General features: G+C 43.3%; 1 protein-coding gene across 1 annotated transcript in view; it reads left to right on the forward strand.

The window, feature by feature from the left end:
• The first annotated feature begins 427 nt into the window (after positions 1-427).
• The window catches only part of LOC135093341 (bone morphogenetic protein 2-like), an 18,697-nt gene continuing 5,321 nt past the window's right edge, over positions 428-13,803 (forward strand). The window contains 1 exon segment of the mRNA XM_063992548.1: positions 428-1,807. Within this exon segment, the coding sequence (XP_063848618.1) occupies positions 1,705-1,807 (103 nt within the window). The 5' untranslated portion in view covers positions 428-1,704.

Here is a 13,803-nt window from a genome sequence, read left to right on the forward strand (position 1 = left end):
ACAAATAAATAAAGATTAAATAATAAAATGCTAATAAGTATACGTGATGCATGTTAGAGCATTTAAGAAATGAAAGGGAATATTTTTTTTCCCCGAGAACAAGCATTTTCTGACTGGGTATCTCGTCTGGCCTTCAATTCCTTATGGTTGACTTCACCAGGATCCTCGTCTTTACAATAAACTACGAGATTCACCGAGGACAACATACATGAAGAAAAAAAAAAAAAAGGCCCAGCGATCTTTGCTCCTCTTCTTGAAAAGGTAGATCGGCTTCCCAAATCCTGGATGATGCGATGCCCTCATGAGGACCTACAAGGCACATGATTATTGCTGGTGACAAGGCAAGGGGCACCATGGCACGGTAGCATGTCCAAGAATCCGAAACATTCTAAAAACTGATGGATCAGCACAAAACGGTAAGTACGGTCATTCGGACTCATGTGGGCACTGTGCCTGGAGGGACGGGAAGCTGCTCCCTCATGAGCCAAGGTAAGCCAGCAGCTGGTCAGGATAGGCCTGAAAAGTATCGGTGTGTTAGCGCATGCGCGAGTGTAGTCCAGTGAGTGGCCAGGATGGGGCTCTGCGGTGCCTCCCTCCTGCCTCCCCCGACCTCCACTCCCCGGAGCCTTGCCCTGCCCACCGCCGTCCAGTTAGTCAAGCATCAGCCAGGAGCTCCGACACCCACCTATCCCCGCTCGCCTCGTCTACAGTTTTATTCTTCTTATCCCTAACCACAACTGAAGAAAGGATAAATTCAGTTTCCCAGATATCTATCAAAGCAGCTCTACAGCCAAGTGAAAGTCGGTGAAGCGAGGCTCTTGGCGAGAGGTGCAGCTTGGTCTGTAAGTCGCTAGGCCAGGGAGGTGACTGTGGCCCCAGCTGTGTGTCATACTCTCACTCCCTACGTACTACCTGCTCCAACGCTGCCTTGCCTCTCTGCTGCTCTTCCAGTCCTTCAGAGTGAAGCTTAAAGTGTGTCTTAATTAAGTTGCGGACTTTCTAAATACGAGTGATTTAATTGAATCCAAGGTTTCGAGTGTAAAGATCCAGCTGCTGCCATCTGTTACCACGGGAGGCATCGGTTCACCTGGAAGGCACGAGACCTCTCATCTATTCGCGACAAGACGAGGAATGGTGGACTCCTCGTAAGAGTTTAATATCTTGGTATAGAAAAAAAAAAAAAAAAAAAACTGTTGTTTCTAAGAAACAGTGAAATTTGCAGAAGATATTTCAGTGTACCTCTTGGTGTCAGGTGAAGACTGGCGACCAAGTGTGACGCACTGCCACAAGCAATATACGAGTAATCTGTGCTTCTTGTGCTTTGATGTTTGAGTTGCTGTGCCAGTGAAAACACAATTCGTTGTGAGAATTGCTAAGCTATCCAAGTGTCAAACGAAAGGTGGTCGCTGAGGTCTGCAAGTGAGTGAATAAGGAGAACTGATGTTCATCACAGAACGTATCATCACCTATAGTGATTGTGTAGGACCTGGTGTCTGGTCATAGCACAGGAGACCTTAACAGTGCCACTGTGACCGGTAGCGTCGAGAGGCGCATTCCTGTCCGTAAGTCATCCACCCAAGGCGAAGACGTCCTCAGGGAAGCTGGGCAGCGAGCAGGTGCAGGGAGCTTCATCTCAGGCCTCTCCAAGGCGGGGTGGTCGGCTCGGTAACCCAGCTCGCTGTGGCCGCCGAAGGGATGTGAGTGATGCGGCGTGAACCTGACGACCACCTCTTGCCCGCCCCGCGCCCGCACGATCCACAGGGTGCCTTGCTTCACTCACCGACTCGCCTCATTGTGCAGGCGTCCAGTGAGTTTTGCTTATGCATGTCATCAGGTCTTGTAGACGACGCTTATTTGTTTTCAAACTGCATAAAATTGTCTTCTTTGGGAAGGTAACATGAGTAAAAGGAGTGAAAGGAAGTAACAAGGAAAAGCATGGCCTGCACTCTTTTATTAATAATAATGCTTTCATAGTAAAGGCGTAAACTGTGAAGGATTCTGGTGTTTGAAATCAACAATGCGTACAATAAAGTGTTTGTTTCTCTCCCGCTAATGCTTCCAAGGTCTTTCCGTCTTAACATTGCCCAGGCAGCAGTAGATCAAGTGAAGGAGATATTGTAAGGATGTTGGGAGTTCGGGACACACCGGGGACGTGAATGAATGGACAGGGAAGAGTCACTCGTGGCGGGTGGGTGCGTGTATCGGCGCAGCCTCAGCGCACGAGTGGAGGTGATGGTCCGGGCATTCATTATGAAAAGTTTATTAATTTTGATATACGGACTTTGTCACTCTATCTGGAGCACATGAGAGACCCGAAAAACAACAACAACAAAAAAAAAAAAAGTTTTTATTCAGAATCACTCCAGTAAGGGCCATACGCTGTACTTTCCTTTTACATTGGCGCTCTAAAGAACTAAGTTTGTATTAAGCAGCTTTCGTGCACCACTGCACAAGTCGGGACCAGGCGTGGCAAGGAAGTGGCATGGACTCTCCCACACCAACCACAAACTAGCTTCACTCCCACCTCAGTGTGCATAACTCTGGCATGTAAAGGTTCTTGGAAGAGAGAGAAAAAAAAAAAAAAAAAAACTGTGGAATGTTGATGAAATCTAATTCGCCAAGAATTCCGTCACACTCCATTTCTTGGTGTTACGCAACGGAAGCCTACATCAGGTCACTGCCTAACTCAAGAACGGCGCTCTATCATTCTGTTCACTAAAATGATGAAGAAATGCAAGAGAGAAGAACCAGCGTAGCACGTCGCGGTTGCCGTCCTCGGGTCCAGGTGAGCGCCGGGCCAGGTGTAAGGCTGGCTGACGGCCTTGACGGAGTTTGTTTGTTCTCGCTGCAGAAGCTTGCAGGTGATAGGGGAAGTAAATTCAATTGGATACACGAATATCAAAATAATGTTCTGACGTTCATTTGTTGAACGTAGTTTAAAATCTCAGTGGTGATGATTAACTAACCATGACAAAGAATACAGTGTGATAAGTTATTCGAAACGGTTAATTATTTCGCAACATAATTATTATTATTTACACGCAAGTGACTTAAGGCAGCACAGCGGCGCGGCGCCGAGAAGCAGTGGGTCTCCTTAGTAACAGCTTAACTAACGAAGGTAGTCTGGCCGCGAGCCACCTGGGCAGTCTTGGTGATGGATGGAGATGGTGATGGAGTTCATCCACGTCCACGAGGGTGAGGGCAAGCTCCCGAGAACAGTGTCTGCATTAGGAAAATGCCAAGGTCGAGTGTCAGATAGAAGACCTTGGGAGGCCGGATAGGGAGTCCACTACCGCCCTTACCACCACGAAAAGACAATCCTGAACAACTGCACTTGATAACCTTAATCATTTACCCCATGTGATAAGAGGCAGCCGAACCTGCTTTTCACGCCCTTGGAAACGTATATACGAGTTTCACCCTCGATCATTCACCCCGTATTCTTGTAATCTTACCTTTCGAATTTTTCGTCTCGCAAGTTTTATAGGATGGCAGTCCTTTACCTTGCAATACCATCATGTACACTCAACTTATCAACCACATTATCGTTCAGTATCATCACCTTGCACATTATACCAATCCCTTGTTCAGGTGTACATTCACCTTACCTCCTCCCAAGCGCCTATCATTGCCAATGTTCTCCCCTGGATGAGAATAACTGAAATGACTTCAGAGAAGGTTTTCAACAAGCATTAGGGAACCACGTGCGAGTTGCGCGCCTCACCCTCACCAGGTAAGCGCGTGCCTTGCCTCTGTGAGGAGGTGGAGGTGTGGAAGCACAACAGAGGGGTGAGGGAGGTGGTTTTGGCAGGGGGTAGGGGGCGACTTGCGACTCGCCTGGCCAGGTGACCACTGTCAAGCCAGCCCGTCACAACAGCCGGGCGCTTCCCTCCACTCTGGCCTCTGTGCGCAGCGGCAGAGAGGCGGTGAGGTGCAGGATCGCGGCGGTGTGGCTGTGCTGCGGTTATCATGAGCATCTCTCAGCGAGGCTGCCTCTGGTATGTGGCGCCGCCTCCCGCCCCGCGCTCTTCACACTGACCACCGACCTGCCACACACACCCGTACCCAGGGCCGAAATCCACCCTCACACCCATCCCCGTGGATCTCAGAGAGTCACACAGCATGCCAGAGGTAGTATGAAGAGCATCATATGTAGTAAGATCCGCTTGAGGCACTGCATTACCCAGTAGGCCCCTACCCCACCTCCAGCTGGAGGCACAGGAGGGTGGCACGGAGCCCAGAGGGACCACCAGACCGGCTGCAAGGCAGTGCTCGGCCACCCACTCTTGGAGGAACACGAGACTTGGGATTCTTCATCGTTGGTGGAATCACTTCCTCCTAGCTGGTGTTCCATTACAACCTTCATCAGTGAGTAGCCCGCGTCTCATGGGTACACCAGGTCCGCCCGCCACTACCACCAAGTACCGCTACAGAACATCAACTTATTGATGATACAAACTTAACGCAGTTAACACATTAAATAGATTAACATTGAAATCAGTTTCTATTGATACATCACTGACGTAACAGCAGCAGTAGCGGCAGCAGCAGCAACAGCGGAAACAACATCACCAACAGCAACATCAAATTATAAAGCCATCTACACTTTTATAAAACTAGGCTGATATCCTTCTTGACAGAAGGTAGTCCACATAATAATAATAATAATAATAATAATAATAATAATAATAATAATAATATTAATAATAATAATAATAATAACAATAACAATAGTAGTTTTACTACTACTATTGCTAATAATAGTAATAATAATGACAATCAATAATAATAATAATAATATAATTGATAATAATAATAATTATTATAATAACAAAAACAATAACGGGAATAACAAAAAGGTACTGATTTGCAATATCATTTACAAAAACACCACCACCATCACCATCAGCAACAGCAAGAACAATAACAACAAAAAACAACCAACCAATAAAAATAAATGACCGATCATAGTAGTAACAACACAAATAATAACAACAATACTTCAAAAACCGAGGTCGACATCCATGCGAAATGGGACAAAGGAAAAAAAAAGAGCTCACACACACACACACACACACACACACACTGAACGAGGGCCTGTTGCGTGTCGTCCCCACTTCTTTCTCTACCGGGGTCCGAGAGCAGAGTGGTTTACCTCGACACCCAAAAAAGATTGAGTGAGATATTCCGCAGACAGCTGATTGCCATTACATTCAGTCTTCTCTCTTCTTTCACTACCCCATTATTATTATTATTATTATTATTATTATTATTATTATTATTATTATTATTATTTCTATTATTATTATTATTATTATTATTATTATTATTATTATTATTATTATTATTATTATTATTATTACTATCATCATGAGGAAGAGTGTTTACAGATGGAAATTCTATGGATGATGTGAAGAGGATGAGTGAGGTAGTGAGGTGTTCAGGCGAGACAGGAAGTTTATGCAGGACAGAACAGTTAGATAGTTAAATAGTTAGGTAGACTGGTAAATTGGTACATAGATATATAGCAAAAATAGTCGGATAACAAAAAATAGAACGAGGACGAACAGATAGATAGATGGATAGATGAATAGACAGATAGGTGTGTGTGTGTGTGTGTGTGTGTGTGTGTGTGTGTGTGTGTGTGTGTGTGTGTGTGTGTGTGTGTGTGTGTGTGTGTGTGTGTGTGTGTGTGTGTGTGTGACCTATCCCCCCGAACTACGTCACGGAGCGGCCTGCCTCCCTGCTGCTCCCCTTGGTAGAGGCAGGTCACAGGAGCCAACCTGCTCGCGTGTTCCTCCAGGCTGCCCATAATGCCTTACAAAACCTGTCTTTGACGTCACTGTGTCCACACTGACGTTACTCCTGCGTCACTCAGTTTGCAGGGCTTGAAATTTACACACCCTTTTGTCATTATTTCTAATTATGTTTTCTGTGGTTGAAAACGACGAAGTTAAGGGCTGTGAAGGCACGCCTTGACAGATTTTAAGATCACTCCTTACCTGAGGCATATACCAGACCTGGAGTACAAGGAGCTGTATGAATGAATGAATAATTAATTAAGTATATATATATATATATATATATATATATATATATATATATATATATATATATATATATATATATATATATATATATATATATATATATATATATATATATATATAGTGTGTGTGTGTGTGTGTGTGTGTGTGTGTGTGTGTGTGTGTGTGTGTGTGTGTGTGTGTGTGTGTGTGTGTGTGTGTGTGTGTGCGCGCGTGTGCGTGCGTGCGTGCGTGCGTGCGTGCGTGCGTGCGTGCTGGTGAGCGCGTGGTAGTGGGTGTGCTGTGTCTTTGGAAATCCACATAATAAGAACACAATAAAGGAGACACTGGTGAGATCAGAGGAAGAAAAATGTTCAGGAATTAGTTAGCAGAGATCTCGGTCAGATAAAAGAATACATAGGGGCCAGAAATAAAGGTGATCCTGTATTAAGATTGAATTTTAGAGCATTAAAAGTAGAAGTCGCGAAAAAAAAATATTATAGTTATATTTAGCATTAGTCAGACTTCACTTATTCTAGACAGCGCTGTGGAACTCCATGTTGCAGGAGGGATATAGACCTCTTAGAGTTAGCACAGAGAAGAATTGCTAGAAAGATACAAGGAAACCGAAATGTTCCTTACGATAGAAGATTACTAGTGCTAACAATTAGGATAGGACTAAAAGTAACGGGTTCAAGCTTTATAAAACTAGATTTGAAAAGAAACAGTAAAAATTTTATCAAATACAGCAATAGACTAATGTAATAAATTCTATAATACGATTGCTAGTATTAGGCAGCTTTTAGTCAAGATAGAATAGCTCCATGGATAGCGATGATAGGTGGATATAGACAGGTATGTTTTACGCAAGGACTGCCACATGTAGGCCTACTGTGTATGGGGAGACGCTTTGCCTTAGCTATCCACTTTGCGAGGAAGTCAGCCTGATATATGGCACAAGCAGATAGATATGTAGATAGTGATAAGTAGACAGAAAGAGAGGTGTTGCTGCATTGGTTTGATTCGTTATTTCGTGAATTCGTTGCACCCAGATATTTTTGCCAGTGTCATGTTCGATACTGTAAGTCCTATATCCAACTTTTTTTTTTAAAGGCATAGTTTTCAAAGAAATTAATTTTGTTCAGCAGAGGTAAACATTGAAATTGTCATCTACACTCTTCGGATATTAAACTCCATATTAAAGTATAATGGTTACTGTGTTCACCAGTTCGTGATGACAGCTCATCACTGCACACTGCATGAGTCTATAAGGAAATTAATATTGTAATTATTTGTATGTTTCCTTAAAATGGTGGGATCCTGTAGTTTGTTCATTCACATATGTGGACTCATGGACTTCAATTCCAGTGAATACAAAAGATTGTGACGAGGTACTCACTTCGGGAAGGAACTGAATGTGCTGACACTAACATGGACACCCTATCTCGGGTGTGTGGCCTGCCCGACAAAGGTGTGTGGTCTGCCCGACATAGGTGTGTGGCCTGCCCGACATAGGTGTGTGGCCTGCCCGACATAGGTGTGTGGCCTGCCCGACAAAGGTGTGTGGCCTGCCCGACATAGGTGTGTGGCCTGCCCGACAAAGGTGTGTGGTCTGCCCGACATAGGTGTGTGGCCTGCCCGACATAGGTGTGTGGCCTGCCCGACATAGGTGTGTGGCCTGCCCGACATAGGTGTGTGGCCTGCCCGACATAGGTGTGTGGCCTGCCCGACATAGGTGTGTGGCCTGCCCGACATAGGTGTGTGGCCTGCCCGACATAGGTGTGTGGCCTGCCCGAGACCAGTGTGTGGCCTATAAAGAAAGGTGTGTGGCCTGTCCGAGACCAGTGTGTGGCCTATAAAAGTGTGTGGCCTGCCCGAGACAGGTGTATAGTTCCTTTCCCTCCTGCCCTGCTGTGTTTTGTCGCGCTTTCTACTATTTTTTTTATATACACTACTGGGATATATATATATATATATATATATATATATATATATATATATATATATATATATATATATATATATATATATATATATATATATATATATATATATATATATATATATATATATATATATATATATATATACACACACACACACACACACACACACACACACACACACACACACACACACACACACACACACACACACACACACACACACACGCATGCGCGTGCGCGTGCATGCGTGCGAGCGTGCCTACAAACTTGAGATTTTGATAATTACAAGCGACACGTCAGGTCGGATGGGTCACAACGCTCACACTCTGTCCCTTTACTCATGTTTCCTTCTCTTGAACACTCTAATCTTCACTACTTGCTTCTTTAACATAATTTCCCTTTCTTGACAACCATCATCCTAACTAGCAAATGCCTTTAACTATTTCCTCATTATTTTCTCCAAATGGGCAAGCCACGTCAGCACACACTGGCCTGCCTCTTGCAACGCGCTGCGACTGTTGCGACACTATCGTTTCCCCTTGTGGTAGAAGCCGCACACTCCGTGGCCGGGTCGAGGATTGCTGGTGCTGTATTTCTTGCACATCGTGAAAGGCGACTGAAATGGAAAGAGCAAGGGGAGTGGAATCCCCTTCATATTTTTACTCTCGACCTCTCTATGAGATGAACCTTAACCTAGTTTATATAAAGATATCAATACGTTTACTTATTATCCACTAAAAATGAATACATTTTTATTATATAAGCGCAACTCTTTCATTGCGATATGCAACAAGTCACGACACTATGAGCCTTCCACATAATCTTTACAAGAACCTACAAAGAGGAAAAGGGAATTAAGAGGTTTTGCAATAACTATCCAATATAATAATTTTAGAGGTAGCTGCAGAATATAAAATAACTGTTTTATAAGTGTTGTAATAAGTGGTTTGTGAATTAAGGAACGATGTGAAAAGCAACAATAAATGAGTTACTAACATAATTGCCATCGATTTATATATATATATATATATATATATATATATATATATATATATATATATATATATATATATATATATATATATATATATATATATATATATATATATATATATATATATATATATATTTTTTTTTTTTTTTTTTCAATTTTTTTCGCATCTCATGTCATATCAGACTATTAATAGACTTCCCCATACACTTGCCCCTCCTCACAAAAGGCAACACACGCTCAGAGGCGCCGCATCACCTCAGCAGAGCACAAACACCAAAGTTATTCATCATTTAGTGACTCGTCCACTTGTGTTACTTTTGTTTGTAACCAAAAGGCAAATTAACATGAAGGAAAAAGAAACATGTAAGTCATTGTGTCTGAAGATAGGAGGCATTTTCAGTTGCTCCACCAGTCGCCAAGTTGTGCAGGATTTCTGGATCACGCAACCTAAAACTCCTGGCTGGCGTAATTTCATCCAAAACCGAACACCACAGCAATTAAGTTCAAGCTCCGTCTTGTGCCTTACTAATGCTCGTGGCAAAACCGGAGAAGAGAATGCAGTAGCTTGAAACTGAAATATACGAGATCCCATAGCTTTGTGTGGATTTCAGGGATGAAGGTTTGGTGCATCCATCATGTTTCTCCGTGGTGATGGCGCCCTCTGAGACATTATTAACCGTGTGTTGTTGTATGGTTTCAGTCAATGTAAGTCGCGAATCGCCGTAAACAGTCTTCAAACTCAACTTTCTCATTATTAGGCCACTAGGAAAGACTCAGAACTCATGTTAACTTTAAAGTCATCGTCCACTCAGTACTCTTTATAACTATAACATGATTTTTTTTCAGTATTGGCAATTACGTTTTGCATCTGATCCTATCCAAGTCTCTAAGTACCCCGTTAATCTTCATTCCCCTACACACGCAGGAAAAAAAAAAAAATGGTTAGAAGGTGTAAATGGAACATATCTGGTGCACGAAGTCTTCATAACTTAATCTTATGACTCAACCACGATATTCTACATGGCAGAGATTTTTTTTTTTCGTGCATTTTCTTTTCGTATTTGTTAGCTTAAGCATATATAAAATCTAGTGAGCAACAAGGCATCCATGTCCCTGTGGTGTGTCCACCAACTGTGTGACAGAAGCAGCCATGAAAACAATGATACCAAGGAACGCCTTGTCCTGTCTCCTTGAGAGAGAAATATTTACGAATATTAATGAGAGTAAATTTTAATTTGTATTAATCTACATGTATTGAAAGTATAAAACACTACGAGGCTTCATTTCAGGCATCGATAAAAAAGTGTAGCAGTGACCAACCAATCACTTGACATCACGACTAGCAGGATGAACCAAAATATGCCTGTTGTCTTCTTTGACCTTCAGCTGTTGTCATCCGAACACATCTCACATCCTCAGCACAGTCATACGCAAACCCACACAGAACGTTCTCATCATGGAAAGTTTTCAGTTCAACAAACGTAAATTGTCAGAAGCAATGTTTGGCATGGACTTAGTTAGGTATGCATTATCAACGTAAGTGTATAGGATGGGCGCACTGACGCTGTGTGTGTGTGTGTGTGTGTGTGTTGGAGAGGGGTAGTGAGTTCGTCTTGGTTCATACAACGCTGAGGGAACGCTGTGACATGGGCAGCTGAGTGGGTGTGTGGCGGACAGTGTGGTGGAGAGCGAGAGGCCTAAATGCGAGACACGTGGGTGCCTTCTTGTTCTCATCTCCTAAGCCTACCTTTTACTCCCCTGAGGCACAATTTTACGAACACATCTATGAAAGAGTCCTCCGATGCTACCAAAGAGGTAAATATAATGTGCTTTTACAGTGTATATGTTTAAATCCTCATGCACATATTGTTGCTCTTTTTGATTTCAATAATATAAATATATATTTTTAATGAGTTAAATTAGAAACTACTTTAGCGCACCAAAAATTATGAAAGTACTACGCACTGGAATATTCTGATTCAAGATAGCTCGAGAGGTCAACTTCAGCCTCGTAGGGTGTATGTAGTACATATGCTTTACCTTTGCGGCGGATAGGATAACGAAGATTCAGATGGTTCAGATTCAGGCACACTTGAGGTCAACTAGCTTACATTATTTCATCGTACTCCATAAGTGACAACATAAGGAGCTCACTACTTACTCACTGCACTGAACGGTACTGCTTTGATGAAATGAACCGTTTATCAAGGTGGCAGGACGAGAGTTTACTGTCATTACTGCTTGGGAACAAAGGCCACATTAGGTCCAAGGGACTAAACTATAACGAATATTCTTATTCTAAATCTGCAGCCATATCTTGCATTCATGACTATCTTCTTCCTGTTATGATAGTCTGTATTACCGCGCCCGCCACTCACCCGGCCCTCCTTTTCCTGCCTCCCTGTGAGGTGAATCCACCCTCCTACCCCCACCCTAATCCTACTGGTCCTCTCCATCATGGTGGCCTGTCCTCCCCTAGCCCACTCTTTACTCTCTGTACTTCCTCCCTTGCTACCTTCGCCCTCTGCGTCCACTCATCCTATCTCTCACCTTCCCTACAATTTTTTTTTTTTCCGCTTCTTCCTCTCTGCTCCCTCTACCCCCGCCTGACCCCTCTCCACCGCCTCTCGACTCACTTTCCTTCCTCTCACTTTGCACACACACACACACACACACACACACACACACACACATTTAAAATTCCTTATAGTATGCAGTCAGACAGGAGAAATGCTGCAGATTTAATATGAAATATTGAAGGATATATCGTTTCATATCTTTTTTATTGCAATTAGAATAGAAAATTGCTTCCATAGTGTACAGCGGTATGAGGGCACTCAGGGTTGCCTGTTGGGGGTGGGAAAAGTGAGCGGCAGAAATGCAGGCGCGCACTTCTTGGAAGTAACTGCACCGCGGACGTGGTCTGCTTACTTATGTTTGTTCACGACTTTGCAAAAAAAACAAAAAAAAAAACAATACGGTCATCATTCAGCTAAAGCAACCATCAGGAGGAAGGCCTCATATTTAACAAGTATTCGTCACCATTCAGAGCTACAACGGAGCCACTCGTCAGCCCGGGGCTGAGGTTAGGCAGCAAGATGATACCCAGCACCATACGTCCTTCGACCAGCAGTGCCCATTACTCCTCCAGCAAGCACGCCTCACATTCGTTAATGTGCTCGCCGGTTCAATATGGAGGCCACATCCCAGGCGTCGCGAATGCATCGGTAAAGGAAAAACAGTGAAAGAGCAACATAACACATGAACAGCATCTCTCTCTCTCTCTCTCTCTCTCTCTCTCTCTCTCTCTCTCTCTCTCTCTCTCTCTCTCTCTCTCTCTCTCTCTCTCTCTCTCTCTCTCTCTCTCTCTCTCACGTGTGTATATATATATATATATATATATATATATATATATATATATATATATATATATATATATATATATATATATATATATATATATTAGTTAAAAGCTACATGGAAGATTAAAATGTAGAAGATACTCGTCCCGTAATTATGGCGAGTAATTAGCTTAATCGCTCAAGGTGTGAAGAGTAAAAGAAGGGAAGAACGATCAGCAGCGGCCGAGGTGTTGGGAATTAATGGTGAGGTGTGAAAGTGGGCGGGCGGGTCAGGCAATACAATAGGTAGTCAGGTGAGGTGCGGCCACACCTGCGCTATGCAGCACACCTGGGTCACCACCATCTGGGGGAAGGGAGGGGATGGGGGGGAGAGGAGTGACGGGCGCGCGAACTAGCGGGAGGCGGAGCAAGAGAGGACAGCGAGCACCCTGCATCCCGGCCAACAGTAGCTCGCGAGACACGCTCTGCTACACACTGGTGCCGCCATCTCGCCAATTTCTCCGCACGTGGCTGGTCACACCCAGACGCCTCTTCTGAAATTTTGGGTGCAGCAGCCTTTACATCTACTTCCTCAGTGCATAACGTGAAGTGCCCGCTCAAGAAAAGTGCATTTTTCTTCTGATAACGTGGTGTGGAAAATTTGTCTCGTAATACGCTGCGAGTGTGCCAGGGGCCGCGTGTGACATTTACCTTTCTTTACACTAAGTGGACATTCCCCTTCTTGGGCGCTCTCTACCAAGCGACTGTGAGTGCCCGAAGCTGATCGTCCGAGAACATGGTCTGTGGCGGCGACAATCCTTCAGACAGGTGAGCTTCTGTAGCCCTCCATGTGGCGTGGTGGGGTCGTGTGTGCTTCACCCATCCCTGCTCTCGTGGATTCACTGCCCACTTCAGCCAGGCTAAATTACATGCAAATTTGAATGGTGATTTACTACACTTCCTACGAGTGTTATTATTGCTATTGTTATTATTATTATTATTATTATTATTATTATTATTATTATTATTATTATTATTGTAGTAGTAGTAGTAGTAGTAGTAGTAATAGTAGTAGTAGTAGTACCACCACCACAACTGCTACTTCTATTACTACTACTACTACTACTACTATTACTACTACTACTACTATTTCTAGTACGACTTTTACTAAATAGTAGTAGTAGTAAGTGGTAGTAATAGTAGTGGTAAGTAGTAGTAGTAGCAGTAGTAGTAGTAAGTGGTAGCAATAGTAGTGGTAAGTAGTAGTAGTAGTAGTAGTAGTAGTAGTAGTAGTAGTAGTAGTAGTAGTAGTAGTAGTAGTAGTAGCAGCAGCAGCAAATAGTAGTAGTAGTAGTAATAGTAGTAGTAGTAGTGAGAAGAGGAGGAGGAAGAGGAGAAACACTAATGAAAAAAGAAAAAAAAAAAGCGATAATGTACCCGTGTCGATACACAGGAGTGGCAACCCATGCAAAGAGCGCATGCCAGAACAGAGATAA

The sequence above is a fragment of the Scylla paramamosain genome, chromosome 42 (assembly GCF_035594125.1).
Source record: "Scylla paramamosain isolate STU-SP2022 chromosome 42, ASM3559412v1, whole genome shotgun sequence".
NCBI lineage: Eukaryota > Metazoa > Arthropoda > Malacostraca > Decapoda > Portunidae > Scylla > Scylla paramamosain.